This window comes from Eurytemora carolleeae, unplaced genomic scaffold (assembly GCF_000591075.1).
Source record: "Eurytemora carolleeae unplaced genomic scaffold, Eaff_2.0 scaffold469, whole genome shotgun sequence".
NCBI classification, from domain to species: Eukaryota; Metazoa; Arthropoda; class Copepoda; order Calanoida; family Temoridae; genus Eurytemora; species Eurytemora carolleeae.
In genome coordinates, this window is record NW_019396442.1 from 42,954 (window position 1) to 70,650 (window position 27,697).

At 31.4% G+C, this 27,697-nt stretch overlaps 1 protein-coding gene across 1 annotated transcript; it reads right to left on the reverse strand.

Annotated features, from left to right (window-relative positions):
- Nucleotides 1-620: 620 nt before the first annotated feature.
- Nucleotides 621-10,645, reverse strand: LOC111703391 (protein mab-21-like). Its single transcript, XM_023475319.1, is given in 11 exon segments — nt 621-726; nt 2,280-2,344; nt 3,856-3,945; nt 4,045-4,143; nt 4,650-4,716; nt 4,798-4,860; nt 5,706-5,792; nt 7,963-8,029; nt 9,457-9,595; nt 10,101-10,167; nt 10,296-10,645. Coding segments are annotated over 11 exon segments (912 nt in total). The 5' UTR covers nt 10,376-10,645; the 3' UTR covers nt 621-638.
- Nucleotides 10,646-27,697: the final 17,052 nt, after the last annotated feature.

Below are 27,697 nucleotides of genomic sequence, written 5' to 3' on the forward strand. Positions count from 1 at the left end.
TACTAAACCTGGTTGTTCTGTATTATCTAAACTCCTAAAGACTCCCTGCTCCTAAATTACTTAACCTGGTTGTTCTGTATTATCTAAAGCCCGAATGTTATCTGAACTCTGAACCGTAGTGTATAGATAATAGATACATGCAGTAAGGTATAATTATTGGTATAGTTCAATAGATATTTGATTATATACTATATTCTATGTTATGCATTCACTCTTTACCCCTTCAGCCTTGTATTACTTGTATAAGGAATGATTCGGATATTTGAAATCAATGGTTTTCCCATCTTACATCACACAAAGTTTATTTCATTTTAATTTGAAATTGTGCAGGTTATCAAACAAAAATTCTTTTTCTCAAAGTTATAAGATTTATATTTATTAAATATTTACGCTGTCACAAATTCTTAATATAAAGTATCAACTTATATATTGAGATTGGAGTAATGGTAATTTTGTAAAATTGAGTAAACTGCATTGTTCAAGTTTATTTTTCATAACGAAAATTCAAAGTATATCAAGTTAAAATATTATAACCACACAATAAGCTGATTTTGCATTATTTTCATTTAAATACAACTATGTGCAAATATCACAAATAAAATCATACAATTAAATACTATTATTATGATTATATTATATTATCTACCAACCTGTAAGCATGAAATGAGTTGAAGAAGTATTCCTGTAATCCTGTCTCCCAAACATCCATCCTCCCACTCCTCCTCTCTATACAGGAGTACTCATTAGTCAACCAGAAGTAGGTTAGAGTAGGAGTAGGTAGGATTAATCAAGCAGGATTAGGTAGGATTAATCAAGCAGGAGTAGGTAGGATTAATCAAGGAGGGGTAGGTAGGATTTATCAATGAGGAGTAGGTAGGATTAATCAAGGAGGAGTAGGTAGGATTAATCAAACAAAGAGTAGGTAGGATTAATCAAGTTGGAGTAGGTAGGATTAATCAGGTTGGAACAGGTAGGATTAATCAAGCAGGAGTAGGTAGGATTAATCAAGGAGGAGTAGGTAGGATAAATCAAGCAAGAGTGGATAGGATTAATCAAGCAGGAGTAGATAGGATTAATCAAGCAGGAGTAGGTAGGATTAATCAAGTTGGAGTAGGTAGGATTAATCAAGCAGGAGTAGATAGGATTAATCAAGTTGGAGTAGGTAGGATTAATCAAGCAGGAGTAGGTAGGATTAATCAAGTTGGAGTAGGTAGGATTTATCAAGCAGGAGTAGATAGCATTAATCAAATTGGAGTGGGTAGGATTTATCAAGCAGGAGTAGGTAGGATTAATCAAGTTGAAGTAGATAGGATTAATCAAGCACGAGTAGGTAGCATTAATCAGCTTGAAGTAGGTAGGATTAATCAAGCAGGAGTAGGTAGGAGTAATCAAGCAGGAGTAGATAGGATTAATCAAGTTGGAGTAGGTAGGATTAATCAAGCAGGAGAAGATAGCATTAATCAAATTGGAGTGGGTAGGATTTATCAAGCAGGAGTAGGTAGGATTAATCAAGTTGAAGTAGATAGGATTAGTCAAGCAGGAGTAGGTAGGATTAGTCAAGCAGGAGTAGGTAGCATTAATCAGCTTGAAGTAGGTAGGATTAATCAAGCAGGAGTAGGTAGAATTAGTCAAGCAGGAGTGGGTAGGATTAATCAAGCAGGAGTAGGTAGGATTAATCAAGTGGTAGTGCATAGGATTAATCTAGCAGGAGTAGGTAGAATTAGTCAACCAGGAGTGGGTAGGATTAATCAAGCAGGAGTAGGTAGGATTAATCAAGTGGTAGTGGATAGGATTAATCAAGCAGGAGTAGGTAGGATAAGTCAAGTTGGAGTTGGTAAGATTTTCAAATTGGAGTAAGTGAGATCAGTCAAGTAAGAAAGATCGAGTGGGAGTAGGTAAGGTTAGTCAAGTAGGAGTATGTTTTTTTAGAAATAAATAAAAGAAAGAATAAATGTGGGATATAAAGATTAGAAGTAGAGAGAGCACAATGAGAATAGGAAGTATAAATTGGAAAGTATTAAAACATAACAAATAAATAAATAGATAAATAGCTGGATTTTGGGCTAACCCTTAAATAGTAATTTGGCCGAGAAATTTATTTACAGCTGCAGCGAATGAAGAGTTTAAGAAATATATTTTAATAAAATCACTGAAGTTGTCTCGGTAATCTCATCCTTTGTGGGTAATCACATGGAATTTTGATAACTGAGAGAAGTAGAGAGAGAGAGAGAGAGAGAGAGAGAGAGAGAGAGAGAGAGAGAGAGAGAGATAAATAATACCTTGGATGTTTCTCACATTCATACAGAATAAGGGTTTGAAGAACATAACAGCTGACAGGGTTACCCTATACGATAATAGTTTTAGTCATTTTAGCAACATATACTTTAATTTGAAATCTATCTTTCTGTCTATCTATCGATCTATCTATCTATCTATCTTTTTATATATATCTATCTTTCGATCTATCTATCTATCTTTCTGTCTATCTATCTATCTATCTATCTATCTATCTATCTATATCTATCTATCTATCTATCTTTCTTCTATTTATCTATCTATCTGAGTAGACCTGGTATATGCACTGTTATGAGAAGAATATGATGATATCCGTTTCCTGGCCAATTAATCTGTCATGTTTTCCAGGTCTATCCATGCACTATCTACTATGTATTTATCTATTCAACTTTCTATCTATATGTATTCTTATTTTTCCACTTTTGTATCTACCTATCTAAAATTGCATTTATCCATTTAGGTTTTTATCCTTCATCTATTTATATTTCATTTATCTATTAATCCTTCATCTATTTATATTTCATTTATCTATTAATCCTTCATCTATTTATATTTCATTTATCTCTTTACCTATTTATCCTCCATCTATTTATATTTTTATCTATCTATCTATCTTTCTATCTATCTATCTATCTACCTAACTGACTACCTAATTATCTTGTCAACCAATTGTTTAACCCACATCATTATCAAACTTTATAATGAAAATAAAACCGGATGCTTAAGGAGAAAAATGGCAGGGGGGGCAGGGGTTCCATGGGGCAATAGTTCCCGGTTCCAGGGGGGCAGAGTTCCAGGGTAAGAGGCCCGGCACCATAGAGGGTTAGTGTCTCATACCCCCTCATCCATAAACTACTTCTCTTTCTACTTCTCTTTCTTTCTTTCCCCTTTACTCTTGCAACCCTTCCCCCTTCTACTTATGTATACCCCCCTTCCCCCTTCTTCTTATGTATACCCCCCTTCCCCTTGTACTTATGTATACCCCCTTCCCTCTGCTACTCCTTCCCCCCCCCCCCTCAAAGTCTCGTATCTAAATTGAATGTAAGGTTTAGACTAAACATATTTAAAATCTGTATCTTGAGCCGACCTTACCATTTATCAAATATATATACGGTATAGTTCATCTATCTATCCATCTATCTATCTTTCTATCCATCCATTTTTCTCTCTGTCTATTCGTCTATTTCTCTCTGTCTCTATCTTTCTAATGATCTATCTATAAATCTATTTATTTACCTATTTATATGTCTATATATCTATCTATCTTTCTATCTATCTATCTATCTATCTATCTATCTATCTATCTATCTATCTATCTATCTATCTATCTATCTATCTTTCTATCTATCTATCTATCTACTATCTATCTATCTATCTATCTATCTATCTATCTATCTATCTATCTATCTATCTATCTATCTATCTATCTATCTATCCATCTATCCATCTATCTATACATCTGTCTACCCATCTTACATCTATCTAAGTATCTATCTGTATATCTATATATCTATCTTTATATCTATCTATCTACCTATCTATATGAAAGTGTGTCTATACCTGTAGATCAAGGTGTCTATCTCGAATAGTTTTCAGCATTGAAAGACATTTTTTTCTTGAACCTCCAATTAAGAGTTGAGCCTCAGCCTCCTTATATAGGTTTGATGTTAGCAGAAGTTTTTAAATTAATTTTTTTTTATTTATAAGTTTTTATCTCAGCAGTAAATGATTGTATTGTAAAGATCTCACCTGAAAGGATATTATCCAGGCATCTCCTTCCATGGATGAGCTGGATTGCTTGTTCTGAAGAGCTGCAGATTCTTTGGATAATAAATCAAATCCTTCCATCTAAATAAAATCCAAGTTAATTTAAGAATTTCTCGTTTTTTATTATCTTAAACTATTTGCTTAAACTAATCAAATACATTTTTTTCATTTCTTGAAATTGTATTGTTTTGGTGAATATACTTGTTGTCTGTTTTTGTTTGTTTGTTATCATGTTATAATCTTGTTATGATATGATATGGCTTGACAGGATACTATCTTTCTAGTTTTCGGACTGCTTAACTGCCTGGCTGCCTGCTGGTCCTTTCCTACTGCCTGATACCAGCTGCTAGGCATATTGCAATGCTTGAATATTAAATTATTAGCAGGACTCAAGCTATGACGGCCTGGATTGAATAATTATAAGGTTAGAACCGTTTTCTTACAACAATATCAAACCTAATTAAATTCCAAATTTATTGTTGAAGTTGAAAATAAAATTATTTCCAAAAATCTTCAAGTTCTTCCAAAACCACAACACATACTTTGTAGTAAACATTATCTTTTTAAACATTAAAGTTGCATCTCACCTTAACTTGAGCTACTAGATTAGGATGTGGCCAAGTCATCGGCATTAAAGGCCAGTGTGCAGCAGACCTAGGGAAGAATGCAACTGTTATAAAGATATGAATGTTTTATCAATTTTTTTTATAAAAGCATTTTCATTTAAAAACTTGCCTTGGCCAAACTCCATTGCACTTGAAGGCTGGTGTTATCTGAACTACATACTTTTCACGGATTCTAAAATATTATTCAATCAAACGTGAATATTTGACTTCAGAATTTTTTAGAAAAACTCGAATGAAAGCTATATATTATTTTGAATTTCTGATTTTAACGCCTGCTTTTATCTAAAGGAACTTATCCCTCACCTCTAAATAACTATTCATTATTTGAAATATCAAAGGTCAACAACATCTGGTTGTGATTAGTGAAAGAAATTTAGAATTTTTAGTGAGTGTTGAGATCTTTTCTATGATTTAAGTGTATATTTATTTGTTAGCTCAGAGCTGAAAACTTTAGAATGGTGGATATCAGGATTAATGCTTAATCCACTCTTTTTCTTAATCTCCAGATTAAATATGGCTTGTTGTCCTCATGAATTTAATCTCCAGATAAGTCAACAGATCGGGATTAAGGATATCCCATTCTAAAGTTTTCTGCTCTGAGCTGAAAACTTTAGAATTGTGGATATGAGATTAATGATTGATATCATCTTTTTATTAATCTCAAGATTAATTTAATCTATAGTTTAATTCTGAAAAGCGAGAACTCTAATTGGTATGAATCTGGAAGGAATATACAAAAAGAGAGAGAAAAAGCGGATCAATCAAGAAATTAAAAGTGTCCACATTGGATATTCACATAAATTCTAAAGTTCCCAGCTCAACATATAATAAAAAAATGGAAACATGAATATCGCTCCAATCTCAACTTAAAGGGAGTGTTCACGAAAAGCAAACTTGTTTTGTTGATATAGAAGGATTTCTAAACATTTATAAAGTTGTGAAGAAACTAGGTTAAATTAAGGAAAAGTGTTGTAAGATGCTGTCTAGTATATTCTCCAAATAAGTAAAACTTGTTACCTAATTTTAACTTCACTTGCATCGTTCATCATCTTTACTGAATCACGGTAGGAGGATTTATCACAGGCTTGGGCAACTAGAATATAAATCAATCAAATATTTGATAAATCAGTCAATCAATCATTTAATGAATTATTCAATTAACTAATCAAAAAATCAATTTCAACAATTATTTCATTAATCAATCAATTAATAAAAAATTAATCAATAAGTTATTTATAAAAAAAATTATTTGGTAATCAGTTAAGCAATTGAATAAACAACTAGATAATCAATTAATCAACGATATTTAAAAAACTGAATTATTGAAAAAACTAAAGTAAATGGTTAGAGCATAGATTAATTAATATAACAGATAGGACACTAGATTTTCAAGATTTAAAGGTTATTTTTGTTCACAATAACCCTGAGACAGAAGCCCGAAGAACCTACTCGCAGTCTGCGTAGAAAAGCATCTCTCTCTGTCTTGTAATTCTACGCAGCATGTGCGAAACTTTTGGGCGTCTGCTTAAGTGTTATTGTGAACAAAAGCTTTAAATCTTGAAAAGACGACGTATATTATTCTATCTGTTAATTTAGTTAAGCTATGGGTTAGATAAAAAATTTAATCAATGAATTCACAACGAAGTATGGAAAGAAACATTTAACGAATGATCAAACGAATTAATTAATAAATCAAATTAAATCAAGAGAAACAGTAAATCAATCGAATTTTTAGAATTTTGATAGGTAGGCAGGCGAGGCGAAGGGGGGGGGGGGAGACAGTTTTCCTGTATTAAAGGTTCAAAATTACCCTGAATTTTCATTCTTAAACCTGTTCTTAAATATGTTTATGGTTTAAAAGATAAATCCTTAAATTTTCGGTTAAGCGGAATTGTTACTGATTTAAGATTGGAACAATGGCAGTTTTATTATTTTATTTTGTTCGTCTGGACAAACTAAACCTGAACTAAACCTAAACTAAGCTATTTATAATCTTCAAGCCTTACACAATCCCTGACACTTTACAGCCCTTTCTTAATCTAGAGATAACTTCTGCGCTAAAATGAAAATATTATGAGTCCTTTTTATATTTTGAAACAAAGGGTGTGACGAAAAACATGTAAACTAAGTAACGAATTAAAACTTTATCAATTCATGACAGTCACAATCTTATTTAAAACGATGTAAAGTCTCAATTTATTCATTCTGTGATTTCCAAATTGCGGTCTGTTTTTTACTTTTTAAAAGAAATTAACGTAAAAATTTTCCCCTGCTCTGGTTTTCCTATATCTTTGCAACCAAATGGCGTAAAGCTTTATTATTTCAAATATCTTCTAAATCTGTTTGCAATGATAAAAGGAGAAGAAAATTTGAATTTTTATCAAGTGTTAAATTCATTTACGAAGTAGTTATGAAAACTTAAAATCAAACATTAAAAATGTTTGTTACAGACTTGAAAATAATGTTTGAAATCAGATTGTTTTAATTCTTGGCTTTGAGGACTGTGAAAGGAAACTATTGCGGGGGTAAATTGGTTGTATTACTCTATTGTACAGGAGCTGGTGTTTATCTGGTTGTATTACACTATTGTACAGGAACTGGTGTTTATCTGGTTGTATTGCTCTACTGTATAGGAACTGGTGTTTATCTGGTTGTTTTACTATATTGTACAGGAACTGGTGTTTATCTGGTTGAGTGACCACCAGATGTCTCTGTGTGCGAGGAAGGAAATGGTGGATTTGTGGATTGTGTGGTTTGGAAACACGAGAATTTAGGTTTGCATGCAGCAATTACTAGTAATCGTTCATCAAACCAAGGGGTGTACAAAAATCAATTTAAGGGGGATGTAGGGGGGGGGGAGGTAAGCTAAAAGCATTCAAAACTAAACTAAACACATCGCCGTTTTTATTTCAAACTTTAGGCTCGTCAAAAAAATTGTAGACAACCCCCCCCCCCTGCTATTAATTTCTCTGACACCCCTGTGTAAACCAACTAACCAACAAACAAATATACCAATCCAAATGTGAAAATTGTAAAACCAAAATTTGTGAATAAACAGAACAAGTAGGCTCGGGGAAAAAGTTATCTATGATTTCATCAATCTATCCATTATCTATGTATAAATTTGGCTTGTCTGTCTGTTTGTCTGTCTGTCTGTCTGTCTGTCTGTTTGTATCCAATAAAATAATAATAATAATAATAATAATAATAATAATAATCATAATAATAATAATAATAATAATAATAATAATAATAATGATGATAGTAATGAAATAATGAGTTTCACCTTTTTCTACCATCTGAAAGTTTAAGCACTGCACAGCCAGGCATAGAACCATCGTCTGTAATTAATTAATCAATTAACAAATCTTCCTGAATTTCAAGAATCTAGAAGAACCTATGTATTTTTCACTACTGTTATTGTAAAATATACAAAAAGATTCTGGAAAGGTCAAAACATGAAAAAATCGTTAAACGTTCAATAGAATTTCATAAAAATAAAAAATAAAACAATGAATATAAAAGAAAAGAATTGTAAACAAGGGTTATTTTTTCATTTTCTGTACCCCCCTGTTAGAAAAAACCTTAAATATCTAAACGTCTTTTAGAAAAAATTTTTTTTCTCACAAATCAAAATTAAATTTTGAAAAGAAATAATATATCAAAATATAGTATTGCAGTGTATAATATATAATATAATAAAGTGTAGACATGATAGAATCGAAATCAAAAACTTTTTCAAACATTGTCACAAACTCCTTCATTTAATGATGTACTTGTAATTTTATTTTACACCAAAGTAGTAAACTCTCATATTTCTGTAGATGATTGTCTTTTTCATGGTCAAATTTCTGTTTAACACATCATTTAATAAAAATTAAAACTTGTCTTATTTTGGACAGAGAACAAAAATAAAAATGAATGAATTGAAACAATGATATTTTATATATGACATTACAGAATAAACTGAAAAATGTTAGCAAAATGCAAAAACTAGACTTGGATCTGAAATTAGATAAATAGGTCAAATTACGGTAAATAACTGGTACGCTTTTATGACCTCTTAGCTCTTCTAATTTTGATTTAAAGCCTAAGCTTAAGAACAGAAAATTAATTTAATTGCGTATTTGAAATTAGATTTTTCTGCTCTTCAAAAAAGGAATTATGAATTATGATCAAAAATATTTTAATAATACGTGAATCTATTTTAGTTTGACACGAGGTGAGTAGCTAGGTAGGTTGCAAAAATATCAGAATATCAAATGCCAAATGATCAAACGCAGTACATTTCAATTAGGTCTACAAGCTAGAAATGTAAACAAATCAGAGAAAAATCATAACAACGGTTCGTGCTACATTGTTCATCTCAAAACCGGTTAAATGTCGACAACAAAGAGAAATCAAAGAGGAGACAATAAGAGATAAGGGAGGAGAAGAAAAGAGAAGAGAGAACAGATGAGTAGAGTAGTAAAAGAAGAGAAAAGAAAAAGAGAAAAAACGTAGAAGAAAAAAAGAAGAAAATAAAGGGAAAAAATAGAAGAGAAGAGAAATAAGAAAAAATAGATTGCGTAAAAAAAGACGTTTTATGATAAAAATATGTTTAAGAATACCTTAAACTTTAAAATTAACTTTATTGTAAAACTGTATGATATTTTGGAAAAAAAAATAGTTGTACTAACTGTTTAGCGTACATTTTTTTGATCAGTTAAAGATTTTTGATCATTTGGCAGTTGATATTCTGATATTTTTGCGGTAGGTTGGTTAATACCTATAAAGTTAAATTCTCCCATCTGGTTTAAGTAGAGGACCACCTCAAACTCTGTCGGGGAGATCACACGGAGGCCGTCGAACCGGCCGTTGATCTCTGTAAGGGAGGAGATAAACCTCGGCTCCTGGGCCTCAACCTCCTGGTTCATCAACATCATCATCATCATCTACAGGTAAACCAAGAGTACATTTTTGGAAAATTTTTTTTCGTTCTCGAATTGGCACTATAATTGATATCTTCAAAAAGATATTTTGAAGAGGTGGTGGAGGGGGGGGGGGAATTATGCATTTATGGATAATATTAATTTTTTGTACAGAGAAATTATAATCTTTTTTTTTTAACTTGCATTTATCTTGAAAACAAGAAAATGATAACCAAGAAACTATTTTAATTTTCGTTTTCAAATTTTACAGTATTGATAAAAATATGTTCGTTTTAAGTAATACACTCCGATCTATAATTAAATAATTAATGCAAAATTGATAGAAGATCAATATTCATAAATTTTTATAATTGGTTCGTAATATTAATTTGTTGTTGTTCTGAAACTGAATAGTTTATGTCTCTGAGCTTTAATTTTATTCCAGTATTTTGAAGGTTGGGTCGCAAAACTTCAGTGATAAGTATTTTGATGAATTTTGTTCCTTGAGCATATCTTGAACCACTGTGCAGACATCATGAATGGTTTTCCTGATACCAATGTTTCTATCACTAAAAATACAGTGGAAATTATTTCAACCATAATTTAACTTTTTTTTTTCGGAATAAAATATTATACATCACCGTAGATTTGAAAATTTTAAGAAATGCATATTTCTGGTATGAAAAAATCCCCCTGCCTGACTTGATGTGTTTGAAACTTTTCTATCTGATTCATAAGTTTGGTTTGAGCGCTCACCATATCAGATGGAACCAACATTTTGATCACTTCCGGTTCAAAATCAATCAATTAATCAACCACTTAAGAATTTTTGTAATTTAACTGTTTGTTTTACTGCATAACTGGCCTGTTTGCTTTGCTTTATCACGGAACTGACTGGGCTGAGCGCCTATTTGTTTTACAGACTTCCGGAAATTTAAGAAAGCGCAGCGTTTTCATTGGCCCTCTCCCGCTGTGCACGGACAATGCTTCTAGTTCCATTTGTCGGAACGAATTGTGAATCTCTGTTCTGATTGGCTGGTTGGATACAATGTCTGGCCGCTGATTGGAGGCGGTCTGGCGGGAAGGGGAAAGCAGAAAGACTGGCGGATTTTCATGTCAAAGTTTCGGAATTTCGGGTAGTGACAGCTCATAGGGTGTAGACTCTAATAAAGGGGGTGTAAGAGGGGTTACGAAATTAAAAACTTAGAATTTAAAAAGTTTAGTGATTGAAAAGGTTGAAAACTTACCATGAAAAAAAAAACAAATGTTAAAATTATTCAAAACACGATTTTGAAAAAAATATCTAAGGTTTCTCCTACCCCAATCTACAAACAAATTAAATTATTTTATGCAGCATTTTCTAAGACGTACAGAGAACGAATCGCAGTTACACTTATTTTATGCCTAAAAGAAATAAGCATGTCCATAATAAAATTATATACATTTTTAAGAACACACTCTCTCCACTAAAACCCTTATTCTTTCGGTGAGAGTACTGCAGTGATCTGCAGTACTCTCACCGAATGCTTAGTTTAGGGTGATCGGTTTAAGGATAATTAATTTTTCATATATAGGCTATAATCTTCTAGCTATTTCAATTGTGAACATATTCTCTTTGTTTACACTGTAAAACAAAACAAAAAAAACTCGCGGATTTTATAAAAAATTTTTTGTGGAATTTTAAAAATTTCTATAATCGAATTTTGTGAGAAAATTCGATCATCCATAAGCCTTCTCTGTGGTCACAAACAAAATTTGGGCCCAATCGGTTCTGCCGTTTTGACGTTTATTGGATACAAAGAAACAAGCAAAGTATATATATATAATATGAAATTTTCGGACATGTTGCTTTATCTGTAAAACCTTGAATACAAGGAAACTGAAAGCTATCTGTTCTAAAACTAGTTCTGATGCATGCACTTGTCCATTTAGATTACACTTATTTATTGCTGACCACTTTTATGCAGTAATTTTCAGCTAATTAATTGTATACTTATATATGACTGCACTATGAATACAAATTGGTTATTTTAATCGTGGGTTTTCTTAAAAATGAATTGTGCATTTATACTACAGAGAAACTGAGGATCTTTTACAGAACTTTCAGACGTCGACACTTTCAAGCTAGGAAAAATGACGATTTATACCACATTATTGTTTTTAGATGAAATTGAGCAAATAAGGTGAATAAAATAGTTATTGTTTAATTCCACTGAAAGAATCCTTGCTCCCAAGAATCAAAATAGCTTGAAAAATAGAGTTTAGCTATCTAACTTTATCTATCTACCTATCCAACTAGCTAAACTCCGTAAAAGGGTTGTCACCCTAAATCTCCTGTGATAAGAACAGTCCAAAACAAGGGGTGAACAATTTTATCATTTCAACACTTGTTCAAACATAAACATAATTTGAAATCCTTAAATTTATACACAATTATGCAATTTTTCTGCCCTCCCCCACCCAGGAAATATATTGCCCCTGGCTTAACTCCCCTATTATCTTACTGACCCTCTCCAAGTATAAAGTCAACAGTGTTTCACGCTTAAAACAATAGACTAGATTCCTAATACTACAATGGGAACATGAAAAAAATGTTATTTAATATTTTTTTTAAGAAGAAAATAAAAATAATTTTTAACCATAAAATTACATGTTTAAATTGTAAATTTTTAAAAATAACAGGAATGTTAAGCATTGTTTTACTGCCTATCTATCTATCTATCTATCTATCTATCTATCTATCTATCTATCTATCTATCTATCTATCTATCTATCTATCTATCTATCTATCTATATATCTTATCTATCTATCTATCTATCTATCTATCTATCTATATATCTATCTATCTATCTATCTATATATCTATCTATCTATCTATCTATCTATCTATCTATCTATCTATCTATCTATCTATCTATCTATCTATCTATCTATTTATCTATCTATCTATCTATCTATCTATCTATCTATCTATCTATCTATCTATCTATCTGTCTATCTATCTATATATCTATCTATGATCTCCACTCTCTCATGTTTGAACCTAATTCTAGTAAGATTGAAAGTGCTATACCATTACTCTACATAAGTGTCTAGTTTCCCCATCCCTAGGGGATAAATCCACATTCCCCCCCTTCTCCCTCCTGGAACTCTGTTTAATCCCTTAATCTTCTAGAAGGCAGGAGAAAAGGGTTGAGCAGAGTTAAAAGGAATTAAAATGGAAAACAAAACAAGAAACGTGTTTGAAGTAAGACAAAAAATGAGTTCGAAAGATAATTTTTTTTTAAATCGAGAAAATCTGATGGATTTCACTAATCAACATTTTTACATCGGGGGTTAATTATATAGATAGATTGACAAATATACATGAAGTAGATATATACATAGACATAAATACATAAACATGAAGTAGATAGATAGATAGACATAGATACATAAACATGAACTAGATAGATAGACAGACATAGATGCATTAACATGAACTAGATAGATAGATAGACATAAATACATAAGCATGAAGTAGAAAAGATAGATAGACATAGATACATTAACATGAACTAGATAGATAGATAGACATAGATACATTTACATGAACTAGATAGATAGATAGACATAAATACATTAACATGAACTAGATAGATGGATAGACATAAATACATAAACATGAAGTAGATAGATAGATAGACATAAATATATAAACATGGACTAATAGATAGATAGATAAATATGCGCAAGAAATAATTACATAGATAGATAGTAGAGAGATGAAGATTGAAGTATATGTTTAAGAGTTCATCCCAATCTTTTTATAGGTTTGTTCTGAACCCTACCCTCCCTATTGTGTGCTGTGTGAACTGTGTGTGTATGTGTGGTGTGTGTCTGTGTGCAGTATTGAGTAAACGTGCATAGATAATATCTAAATGAGGTTAAAAATACCTAAAAACCCGGATAGAACTTCTCTCTTTATCATTCATTCATTCATTCATCCTTCCATCCGTTCATCTCTCCATCCTTACTATGATACAGTGGTAACCAGAAAACAGTGGAATGATTGTTGTCTTTTTTATTCTTTTTATTATGAAATGTTGCTGAGGATTTGTCAACTATTGAAAATTAAAAAACCTAACTTTGCATTATTCACAAAGATCCAACCTGCCTATATTCTCGCTACCCATTTAATCCATGTTTATTGCTGGACCGTACAGGGTCAAATATCAGGCCTCTGTACACTACGGCTAGTTTGATTCCGGCCTGGCCGGTTATCTGCTATATGTCGTCTACGGTATAGATACGGCCTGGCCGGTTATCTGATATATGTCGTGTACGGTAAAGATAAGAGTTGGATCGGTCCCGGCCAGTACGTGAATATAATGCAAAAACCTAAACTGATTGAATTGTCCAGTTGAAGGTTCTATATAAAAAAAACGCCCAGGATATAACGAATAGTTTATCAAATTCTAATTAGAACTACAGGTTTTCCACCAATATAGCTTTACACGTTGAGATGATTGCCCCTTCTCTCGCAATAAATATGTTTCCTATGTATTTGCTATTTGTATTTTTTGTTTAAAATTATTTTCATTTTTAAGATTTTTGAAAAATAGAATTGAATGGTTTTCATTGTGTTCTATAGATTGGAGATCATCGAGAGGTATATAGGGGACAATAGAACTAAACCAGGGCAGTGTATAAAGACAGATATTGAAATAGATAGATAGATCAATAGGCATATAGTTGGATAGCTAGATAGATAGATAGATAGATAGATAGATAGATTAGGGCGGCCCTGTAAAAAATGTTCAGAGGTGCACTTTTTCTTTTGAATAGATATATATGAAACTAAGAAAAATCCAAAATATTTTTTATTTTGGACCATTTTTTCCGGTGCCACCGGAAAAAACGTGATTTTTTGGCCATTTTTGAACTTTATTGATTTTATTTCTTAAAACTTTTATAACATCCTAATTTTTTGACTGAGAATAATGTTTTATATCATTTTGGAAATCCCAGATAATGTTCTATAAGATAAAACCAACTTATACTGAATATTTTGAAAATTCATAGTTTTATAAGCTGTTTTTGCCCCAAAATCATTGATTTTATTGATGCGCACTTGCACCTCAATAACATACCCTGAGAACTGAACAAAACAAAAACTATTTTTTTTTTCATTTTCTATATTTTAAACTTATTCTAAAATGTCATTACTTTTTGAAATACCTTCAAAAATGGTCGATCAATGAACAGTTCAAAAACTCCGTTTTTTTTGAGTTTTTTAAAAATTGTAACTCTCTTATAATTTAATGACGTGTTTGGACATTTTGAACTTGTTCTTTTAAATTGTTCATAAAATGCATAGTTTTTGGCTTGGAATGTTGTTTAATATCATTTTGGAAACCCCGGATACTACTTTATAAGACATTATAAAAAATTTTTTAAAAAATTGTTGAAAACTATTTTATTTTTATGTAAGTTTAGTCGAAAAATAATCTGGTTTTTTACTATACACTAACCTTGTCAAAACACTCGCTGACAAATATAAAAACATTTTTTTTAGTTTTTCACTTTCTATTTGATATACTCTATGCTTAATAGTTCAGACAACTTAAAAAATCTATAAACATTTTGAAGTGATATGTTATTGAAGAAAAGTGATTTTCCTCCAATGACATTTATTGAAATCCTTGTAGAATCGTCAATTTTTAACTTCAGGTCAAGGTTACGCACAATCAAATATCAAATTATTTTGCATTTTTGCTTTCAGCCTATACCCCCTTTTTATTTTTTCTTTACAGTCCCTGTAAGATTAAGGTTGGACACAATTTAAAGAGCTTAAATATCAAGCTATAAGTTAAACATGATAAATGGAACAAAAAATTATATTACATTTTATTCATCTCAGCATTGCACGGTTTTCTTGATTGTCATTCAAAAATATTTAATTTTTGAAAGTATTTTTGTGCACAAAAATCAAAAGAGATCCTCTGGAACACAATAAAACAGACAAAATTTGGATTTGAAACTGCTGTTTCATCTCTGTGATACGTATCAGACAATGAGGAGGATTTGTTGTTGCTGCATATATTCTTAACAGTCTGGAGAACTGGTTTACCCATCTGGAATTAGAATTTGGGCCAATTTTATTCTTTTCTAAGTCAGTGGAAATATTTCCAGCGCTGAAAACTTTTGAATGGGATATCCTTAATCCCGATCAGTTAATTAATCTGGAGATTAATAACAAGAGGAGAACAAGCATTATTTAATCTAGAGATAAAGAAAAAGAGTGGATTAAGCATTAATCCCGATATCCAGAAATCAAAAGTTCCCAGCTCAGATATAATCCCATTTGCATATGTGATAAAGATATCTTTGGTACTGTAGAGAGATTCAGTATGAAGTCATTAGGTACATTGGGGAACTGTTCATTTGGCATAGGGAAAAAAAGAACAATTTTCATAGATTCAATAGACATAACTGGTCTCCAATCAGCCCTTTTCTTGAGAATGGTCCTGATTTTTCGCCATATTAAGTTTCTCAGTAGGTTTCTTGCTGCAAGTTCACAGAAATGTAGTAAACGGCAGTTTCAAATCCAAATTTTGTCTGCTTTATTGTGTTTCAGACGATCTCTTTTGATTGTTGTGTGCAAAAATATTTTCAAAAATTAAATATTTTCCCATGACAATTAAGAAAAACGTGCAATGCTATAGATGAAAAATATGCAAAACAATTTTTTGTTCCATTTATCATGTTTAACTTATAGCTTGATATTAAATTGTGTCCAACCTTGACTTGAAGTTAAAATTTGGCGATTCTACAAGGATTCCAATACATGTCATTGAAGTGGAGGAAAATCACTTTTCTTCAATAACATATCACTTCAAAATATTTATAGATTTCTTAAGTTGTCTGAATTATTAAGCATAGAGTATATCAAATAGAAAGTGAAAAACTAAAAAAATGTTTTTATATTTGTCAGCGAGTGTTTTGACAAGGTTAGTGTATAGTAAAAAACCAGATTATTTTTCGACTAAACTTACATGAAAATAAAATAGTTTTCAACAATTTTTTAAAATTTTTTTTATAATGTCTTATAAAGTAGTATCTGGAGTTTCCAAAATGATATTAAACAACATTCCAAGCCAAAAACTATGCATTTTATGAACATTTTAAAAGAACAAGTTCAAAATGTCCAAACACGTCATTAAATTATAAGAGAGTTACAATTTTTAAAAAACTCAAAAAAAACGGAGTTTTTGAACTGTTCATTGATCGACCATTTTTGAAGGTATTTCAAAAAGTAATGACATTTTAGATTAAGTATAAAATACAGAAAATGAAGAAATTTTTTGTTTTGTTTTGTTCAGTTCTCAGGGTATGTTAGTGAGGTGCAAGTGCGCATCAATAAATCGATGATTTTGGGGCTAAAACAGCTTATAAAACTATGAATTTTCAAAATATTCAATAAAAGTTGGTTTTATCTTTTAGAACATTATCTGGGATTTCCAAAATGATATAAAACATTATTCTCAGTCAAAAACTTTGGATTTTAAAAAAGTTTTAAGAAATAAAATCAATAAAGTTCAAAAATGGCCAAAAAATCACGTTTTTTTCCGGCGGCACCGAAAAAAATGGTCCAAAATAAAAAATATTTTGGATTTTTCTTAGTTTTATATATATCTATTCAAAAGAAAAAGTGCACCTCTGAACAATTTTTACAGGGCCGCCCTAAGATAGATAGATAGATAGATAGATAGATAGATAGATAGATAGATAGATAGATAGATTGATAGATAGATAGATAGATAGATATATAGATAGATAGATAAATAGATAGATAGATAGATAGATAGATAGATAGATAGATAGATAGATTTTTTAACGTAAAACTTGTGAACAAAACACATTGGTTGGATTAGACTAAATAGACAAGAAATTATGCATTGGATGAAAACAGAGAAAATTGATCAACAAAAGAGAAGAGGGATACAAAATGAGAAAAAAAAGTTAGTAAACTAGTTTTTATAAAATAACAAAATTTAGATAAAGAATGTAAACCTGGATCGACTTTAAAAAAGAGAAGGAAGAAATATGGAAGTAAATTATGGAGAGAAATCTAAAAAGCGCAACAAAACTCGAAAAATCGTTATTTCTCTGACTAATCAGGATGAGGTATCTGTGCTAAACTACTTATCTAGTTCATCCATCTTGTGAGTGTATACTGTATATTGTCTAGGGTTAGTTTAGTAGGTTCATTAGGCCAGTTTACTACTAATACCACCAATATCTATGCTAATACAACAAAACCAAATCTTTATACAACATTGCTTTAAACCAACCAAAAAAGTTGAGGAATATTACTGTGCCTTTATATTGAAATTTTATCAAGTTTGTTTGAAAATATTCTTGTTTTTCTATCTGACAGCTTACACCTTTCATTTGCGGGTTCTTTTTCAAACTTTTAGTAACGAGAAAATTACCATGACAGTATTATAAATACATGTTCAAATGTACAAAAATATATATGGAAATGCGCAAATGTTAGAATTTATGAAAATTTATGCAGCAGGGACAAGAAAGTAAATTGACAGAATTTTCCAGATAAAAGTTTTGTGAATCAGTCATATAACTTCATAAATAGAAGTTTTGTGAATCTGTGATATAACTTCTTAACTGGAAGTTTTAATCTATTATAATAACGGGGCTTTAACGGTTTTAGAAGGACTAAATCGTTTAAAGTTTGTGCTGTAAGTAAACTCCATCCTTAAACCATCATTAAACTGAATTAAAGAATTTAAACTACTTGAAGAAACCCTAGAAGAAATACTGACCGGGTTAAGTTGCCTCAAATCATATTTGTCCAGAAAAAATGTTGAAAAAGAAGAGGGGGAGGGTGGAGGGATTGGTAAACGGAGAGTTATAAATAAAATCTTATAATTGGGTGATCAGTAAGATTTGTTCTGGTGAGCACTTTATATTAGACAAATTATTTATTAGGTTACATCTTTTTTGTATAAGTTAGATAACAGGTTATTTTTTAATGGATAAGTTAGCCATTAAGTATTTTTTATTGAATAAGTTATTCATCAAGTTATTTTTTATTGGACAAGTTGGCCATTAGATAACTTGTTATGGAATAAGTTATCCATCAGAATATTTTTTTATTGGATAAGTTATCCATCATGTTTTTTATTAATTAATCTAGCCATCAGATTACTTTTTATTTGATTTATTAGCCATCAGATAAAATGATTAGACAACTTAGCCATTACAAGTTTCAAGTATAAAGCCATCCTTCAGGGATATTCATCATGCAAACATATTACCAAAGAGAAAAGAATATATATTAGAGGGGAATTTACTAGAACAAAGTGTAAAACGGCCATTTTGTTGTACTGTTTCCATACTTCACATATTTATGCTATATAACGTTTTGGGCCCTGAAATATCATTTTATAGAAAATCTAAAATTATTGTTAAAAAAAACAAATCATGAAATAGGCTGGTTTCATAATTGACCATTGATCATTTCACATAGACTCTATGCCTTTCACTTTAAAAACGATGATTTTCCGTTATAACTATAAATCAAATGATGTTTTTATTCACCATTCGTTATAAAGTTTATTTAAAAGCTTTAAAAAATTCGAAATTGAAATAGATAGTCTAGGGAACATACTGTATTATTGTACTCTAATGCATATAATTTGTGAACATTTACATGATTTGTACACTTTGAACTCCCTTTCAGGCTGAAAGGGACTGAAAAAATTCATACCGAGAGATTGTCTAAATCCCCCTCTAATACATATTCTATTCTCTTTACATATTACATACAGTTAAAAACACCTTAGTTTGGAAATTAGATATATGAGAAGATAAACTGTATTGTCTCATCAGGATAATAGATGTAGGCAAGGTTTAAAATAATAAGATGGTTAAAACAAGGGAATTTTAACCATAATCTTGAAAATACATTTTTTCCCTTTATTTTTATATTTGTTCAAGGGGCCTTGTTTTGAGGACCTGAAATAGGACAATAAGGGTGTGTTAGCTGTTCAAAATTTCAACAATTTTTGAAAATAATAATGGTTGTTAGTTAAATATTTGCAGAGAGAGGTTAAATAGTTAGACAGATAGACAGAAGAGATAGGGAGATAAGGATAGTTAGGTAATAACAGTCTAGATAGATAGATAGATAGATAGATAGATAGATGTAGATAGAAAGATAGATAGATGAAGGGTGCTGGAAACAAGATGTTAGAGGACTACATGGTTAAACAATAATCAGATTTGGTCAACCCTGCTCTGAATTTCAACACCCTGTAGATAGATAGATTAATAGATAGATAGAAAGAAAGATAAATAGAGAACTATATAAATGCATATTTCCAGGCTGCGAGAGGAGATAATCGTCTCCTGTCATCAAACCTGTTAAACTTGATTGTATTCTTCATATTATCCTTGTATCCTTGTTATCCTTGTATCCTTGTATCCTTGTATCCTTGTATCCTTGTATCCTTGTATCCTTGTATCCTTGTATCCTTGTATCCTTGTATCCTTGTATCCTTGTATNAGAGGAACAATATTTATCATAGAATAGAGGAACAATATTTATCATAGAATAGAGGAACAATATTTATCATAGAATAGAGGAACAATATTTATCATAGAATAGAGGAACAATATTTATCATAGAATAGAGGAACAATATTTATCATAGAATAGAGGAACAATATTTATCATAGAATAGAGGAACAATATTTATCATAGAATAGAGGAACAATATTTATCATAGAATAGAGGAACAATATTTATCATAGAATAGAGGAACAATATTTATCATAGAATAGAGGAACAATATTTATCATAGAATAGAGGAACAATATTTATCATAGAATAGAGGAACAATATTTATCATAGAATAGAGGAACAATATTTATCATAGAATAGAGGAACAATATTTATCATAGAATAGAGGAACAATATTTATCATAGAATAGAGGAACAATATTTATCATAGAATAGAGGAACAATATTTATCATAGAATAGAGGAACAATATTTATCATAGAATAGAGGAACAATATTTATCATAGAATAGAGGAACAATATTTATCATAGAATAGAGGAACAATATTTATCATAGAATAGAGGAACAATATTTATCATAGAATAGAGGAACAATATTTATCATAGAATAGAGGAACAATATTTATCATAGAATAGAGGAACAATATTTATCATAGAATAGAGGAACAATATTTATCATAGAATAGAGGAACAATATTTATCATAGAATAGAGGAACAATATTTATCATAGAATAGAGGAACAATATTTATCATAGAATAGAGGAACAATATTTATCATAGAATAGAGGAACAATATTTATCATAGAATAGAGGAACAATATTTATCATAGAATAGAGGAACAAATACTTCAATAATTATTATTGAGTCCAAAATGTTTCTACAAAATTTGTGATTATCTTTGATTTTTAGCACTTGCTTTTTTATTTGTTTTTCTGATTGCGCACTATTTTGGTTCAATGTGCAATGGGCAATTGTTAAATTAAAAATTTTCTTTCAAACAATTTGAACCTATCCGATTTAAAGCTTCTGCGTGACACTTTTAGATTTTTACTTGATTTCCTGCCATTCTCTTTTCTTTTCTTTTCTTTTCTTTTCTGGTTTCTCTTCAATATTGATTCAATGTTCAATAGACAAGTTACAATGTATGAAATATTTTAAAGTTTTTTCTTCAAGTGACCCTACATGCTAGAAGGGTCATAGAAGATATCGTCGTTTTTCCAGCTTGAGAAGTGTTTAGTTCTCATGATTCCTTCATAGTTTCTGTTGCGAGAAATCAGCCAGTCACCAAAGTAGAGAAACCACACTTGAAAATAACTAATTTTTGAAAGAGAACTCTTGAAAACCTCACATTGATATTGATTAGAAAAAGCTAGCTTTTAAAGGCACCGTTGTTAATCGGATATGCCACTCTTTGGGTCTACAGTCATTTTAGTGTACTTTTTGACCCCTTCTTTGTCACGTTGCCCCCTCCTGCGCCCCCCCCCATCCGTTCAAAAATCCATCAAAACTGGAGGAACCTGATAATATATCATAATTGTGGTTACAAACCAATATATTCCCCAACTCAGAAAACATTAAAAAATTATTTTCTATTTCTGAAAATAATTAGAATAATGACTGACAGGCGTAATTTGTCATAAATGAAATTATATAAGATAGGTAGATTCATTATTATAGAAGCATGGTCACAAAACTACACAATCTACACAATTTTATAATAATTAATACTCTGTGTGTGTGGAGAAGAAATATTTAAAAAAAATTACATGCGGAAGATTTACAGATTTACAAAGTAAAAAATAGTTGGAAATAATTTAACTTTTTTTGAAGTATTGTTTGATTAACATTCTTTATCTTAATAATCTCGTCTATCTTTCTATGTGTTTATCATGCATACCACCAGGCTACGCAATTACGCGGTTCTGGGGCAAAAACTACGCAAAAAGTCGAAGCATGAAGCTCCTGTCCACTCAGGCTTTGACGCGAAAATTACCCCTTTTCATCATAAAATAAATTTATTCTGTTTTCAAGTTCACTTTCTTAGGTTGACAGGTCTAGGTCTAATATTTATCTTTTCATTCTTGATTATAAATATATTTACGCATATCGTCCGTATGTGTATCGTACGCATGTGTAATATGTGTACTAAAACAAGTTGGAAAGAGGTGATTACAATTCGTCACCCGGCATCTATTTACATAAACTTAGATTGAGGAACTCGGTAGAACTACGGAAATGTTTTTAATTTTAATTTTAGGATAATTTTAAAAACACCATGCACATTAGGAACACCTTGCACATTTCAGGAACACCCTGCAGTCTACCCATTTAAGGAACACCCTGTAGTTTGCACATTTCAGAAACACCCTGCAGTCTGCATATTTCAGGAACACCCTCGAGTTTGCACATTTCAGGAACATTCTGCAGTCTGCACATTTCAGGGATACCCTGCAGTCTGCCAATGTAAGGAATGCCCTGTAGTTTGCACATTTCAGGAACACCCCGCAGTCTACCCATTTAAGGAACACCCTGTAGTACGCACAATTCAGGAACACCCTGCAGTCTGCACACTTTAGGAACACCCTGGAGTCTACCCATTTCAGGAACACCCTGCAGTCTGCACACTTTAGGAACACCCTGGAGTCTACCACATTTCAGGAACACCCAGCAGTCTGCACATTAAACCCAAAAATAGTTTGTTTTGCAAACTTGGTAAAATTATGCAGGGCGCAGGGTTGTTGACGGGTAAAGTATAGTGCGGACCTTTCCATATACTTTACGCTTATACACGCAACCTTCGTATTCATTCATTCACTTTTTCATCCTTCCTTTCATCCTTTCTTTCCTTGGTTCTATTCTTCATGGGTTCCATTTTTTTCTTGGTTCCATTCTTCTTTGGTTCCATCTTTACTTGATTCCATATATCCATGGCTCCAATCTTCCTTGGTTCCAGGTTCCATTCTTCCCTGGTTCCATCCTACCTTGCATCCATTCTTCCATCTTTCCTTGGTTCCATCTTTCCTTGGTTTCATCTTTCCTTGGTTCCATCTTTCTTTGGTTCCATCTTTCCTTAGTGTAAATATTTGAAACCTTATACAATTTTATCAAACTTACCAAAAATTGCCGAATATTTATTTTGATTATGTAGAAAGAAACAAGGTAGAAGAAGCAAACATAAAAGTAAAAAAGTAATTAATTGACTTGATAAAAGAGCCAGGGAAAATCTTTGATGGATACGTGTTTAACAAATGATAAACCTTTTCATTCATCTGTCTGTTGTCCAACTCAGTCAACTGTCAACCAACGATTTTCGCATTCATTCAACTGCTGTCTATCTGTCTTTCCATCTGTCCTCATATTAGCGGCGCCAGATCCCGATGTTAGACCAAGATAGTATATTCTCCATATTTCACTTGATCTCAGGCACACCAGGCACCATCTTATTCTTAAGCCGCACACTGCAGCATTCTTCAAACCATCTTATTCTCAAGCCGCACACTGCAGCATTCTTCAAACCATCTTATATTTAAGCCGCACACTGCAGCATTCTTCAAACCATCTTATACTTAAGCCACACACTGCAGTATTATTTAAATCATCTTGCACTCAAGTCGCACACTGCAGTATTTTTTAACCATCTTATACTGAAGCCGCACACTGCAATATTGTTTAAACCATCTTTTACTCAAGCCGCACACTGCAATATTCTTTAAACCATCTTATCCTCAAGTCACACACTTCAGTATTCTTCAAAACATTTTATACTGAAGCCGCACACTGCAATATTCTTTAAACCATCTTGCACTCAAGCCGCACACTGCAGTATTTTTTAAAGCATTATATACTCAAGTGACACACTGCAGTATTCTTTAAACCATCTTATAGATTTAGATTTTGTATTGGTAACATTTTATTGTTTTCGAGAACTGTTTTAAAAATTTGAAAAAATCTGCAGTGTGTTTGTTAAAAGAATGGAATCCAACGGGGTTTTCTGTAATAGTCTTCTTTAGGTTGAACATTTACACATGATCTTTTCCTTCTCCCTTAATCATTCATTCAGAGTATACATTCTAGATTCGAAATTTCAGATTTAGAATTCTACATTCTAGATTCTAAATTTCAGATTTAGAATTTTACATTCTAGATTCTAAATTTCAGATTTAGAATTCTACGTTCTTGATTCTAAATTTCAGATTTAGAATTCTACATTCTAGATTCTGAATTTTAGATTCAGAATTCTACATTCTTGATTCTGAATTTCAGATTTAGAATTCTAAATTCCTGATTCTATATTTCAGATTTAGAAGTTTTCATTCTAGATTCTAAATTTCAGATTTAGAATTCTACATTCTAGATTCTGAATTCTAGATTCTGGATTCTGGATTCTGTATTAAATGATATCTAGATTCTGGATTCATAAATTCTAAATTCTTGATCTAAATTTCAAATTCTAGATTCTATATTGTGGATTTTAGTTCCTAGATTTTAAACTAAATTCTAACTTTGGTTTTCAAGATTTCGAATTCTAGGTTCTAAATTCTAGAGTCTAGGTTCTAAATATCATAATCTTAAATTCTGGATTTGAGATTTTAAATTTTATTTAGCTTAATTAGGGTCTGAGGCCCAGAAGATGAAGGTTAAAAAAATTTTAATTATTAGATTATTGTTTAAGTAAAACTTATTTTATCATTACCTCCTTTTTTCCTTCGAACTTTTCCTCTACTTTCCAATCCTTCATCCCACCTTTTCCTTTACTTTCACATAATGGCTCCCACCTTTTCCTTTACTTTTCCATCTTTCCTTACACCTTTTCCTTTACTTTCCCATCTTTCCTTACACCTATTACTTTACTTTCCCATCTTTCCTTAAACCTTTTCTTTTATTTCCCCCCATTTTCCTCCAAAAGGATTTGAGTCTTTGCCACAAACTTAAACTTTGCAATCCCTATATCTTTACAAAACTTAGATTATTTGATGTAACAGAATTCATCGTTTAAAATATCTAAGGTCTACACCAAATTGGATTGCAAAAGTATATGAATTAAAAAATCTGAATTTGTGGCAAAAACTCAATTTCTTTTTTTTAATTTCTCTTCTTTCCTCAAAACTTTACCTTCCCTCTCTTCCTTATGGCTTTTACTTTATACCCCCCTCCCCACAACTCCCTTCTCTATTATTTTCTCTCCCCCTAGCAGGACCTGCAGGACCTGTAGTGGCCCCTGGTGTTAATTCTGAAATGATCTGCTTTAAACTAAGATTTGTTAAACGCTAGAAATTAGAGAAATTATACAAACTAAATAGGAAGATAAATAGACACTGGGAGAAATAGATAAATGAGTAGACGGATAGATAGATAATTAGAAAGACGAATAGATAGATAATCCATCTGGGTGTTTATCTGGTCGTCTACCTGGTTTCTTTCTATTTTTTTTTATCTGGCTATCTATCTGGTCAATAAACTGGTTGTCTATATGTTTCAATGTTTATTCGTCTGGTTTAAAATATATTTGTCTATCTATTCATCTATCTTGTTGTCTATCTATTCATCTATCTTGTTGTATATCTGGTTGTCTATCTAGTTGTCTATCTGGTATGAAGTCCTGTTATTAATTTACTTACCTATTCATCTGTTGTCTGGTTGTCTATCTATTTCACTCTTTGGCTTACCACTACTTGTATATCTGCTTAATTTGGAACTGCAAGTTTTTGCCACAAACTCAAATTTACTAATCCCTATATCTTGGCAACATAATTGTGTAAACCTTTGATTTTTTCTAACTATATCTAATTGATCTAATAGAATTCATAGTTTGAAATATCAAAGGTCTACGACATTAGGTTGCAAATTACAAAGGGATTAGAAAATCAAAGTTAGTTACAAAGACTCAATTCTTTTGCATACCTATTTATCTACACCTATTTTCTGTCTGTTTTTCTTTCTGTCTTTCTGTCTATCTGTCTTTCTGTCTACCTGTCTTCCTGTCTATCTGTCTGATTTTTTATCTGTTTGTCTCTGTGTGGGCTGGTTTACTGGGGAGTAAGTATGCAATGAATCAGATTCAAGTTCTCCTAAATACGAAGGTAGGAAGGTAGGAAGGCAGGAAGGTTGGAAGGCAGGAAGGCAGGACGGAGTGTGTGGGTGTTCTATTGCATATCTAAGTAATAAAAGAATTTCATGCTGTTTAACTCCGTGATACAAGACACAGTGATATAATATGCAGATAGATAGATAGTTATATGGTTAGATAGATAGATAGATATGATTGGAATACGGAGTTCCAGCTGTGTTTGTTTGCATACTATTTACTAATACATTATCAGGTTAGCTGCAGCAAAACCCTGTTCAGGGAAATTAGTCGATGTTTCGTGATGGTGGATTCTCATTTGAACTACTGCCGTTTGAACTATGGTACGTTTGAACTATTGTTCGTTTGAACTATTGTTCATTTGAACTACTGACATGACGTCATATCCTGTAGTTTAAATCAACGCATTTTTTGCTCATTTGAACTATTTTTCTACCCCAATTCAGTTTTAAAATTTTTTTTATAATAATTCTTTGATTTAGTATAGTGATACCTAATGAGAAACAAGGGTGTAATGCAAGGAAAGTTAATTGCGGTCGTGTATACTATCATATTAAAACCAGTTCTCTTTAGGCGGAATTTGTAAACAAGAATAGTCTGCATCAGTGTTCGTTTAGTATCCGAGGAGGTTAAAAGCATTAAATTTTGATAATTTTGATAATTTACATAATAGTTTCCTATGACCAGAATATTTCATTGATTTTTTTTATGTGAAAGATGGATCCCATGTCAGGCTTTGACATCCGTCTTGTGTTTACATTACCGCCCAGAGACAGTACACTGCAGTCCAAAAGATGTGTACACCTCTGAAATAACTTTCCTTGCATTACATCCCTGCTGAGAAAGCTGTAATCTGTAAGAGTTTCGTGTGCTATGTTCACCTTTTGTTTGTTTATGTCTTGACTGCATACGGTTGTACTTAGTAAAACAAGAAAATTGCAGTAAACAAACAGAGCAAACTTGTCCGTCTTCATTGTTCATCTTACGGAGACAATATAGACACATCTTCACAGTCTCTTCTCCTTTTCAGAAAATAAACGCTAGCCGACATTATAATATTATGGCTTTTGAAATTAGGTATTACAATGCTAATTCATAACAAAGACGATATCCAATTCAATTGGGACACCCTGTATATATAGATTGGTCTGTACTGAGTGCACAGTATACAACAGAAACTGGACTCCCTTTGTTTACAAACACAGACTTAAAATTTGTATTTAACTTAAATATTGATTAACGTAAATTAGGATTTTAGAAGTGAATTTTAGCCATTTTACTGCACAATAAATAATTTCAGACAGCACAATAATGCCTGCATGCATAATCTGTAAAACAAGGAATGCAGAATTTGTGATACTGAAATATATCTCTTGGTCTTCACTTTTGTATTTTGACAAATTTAAGAGTGGCTGAGAACTA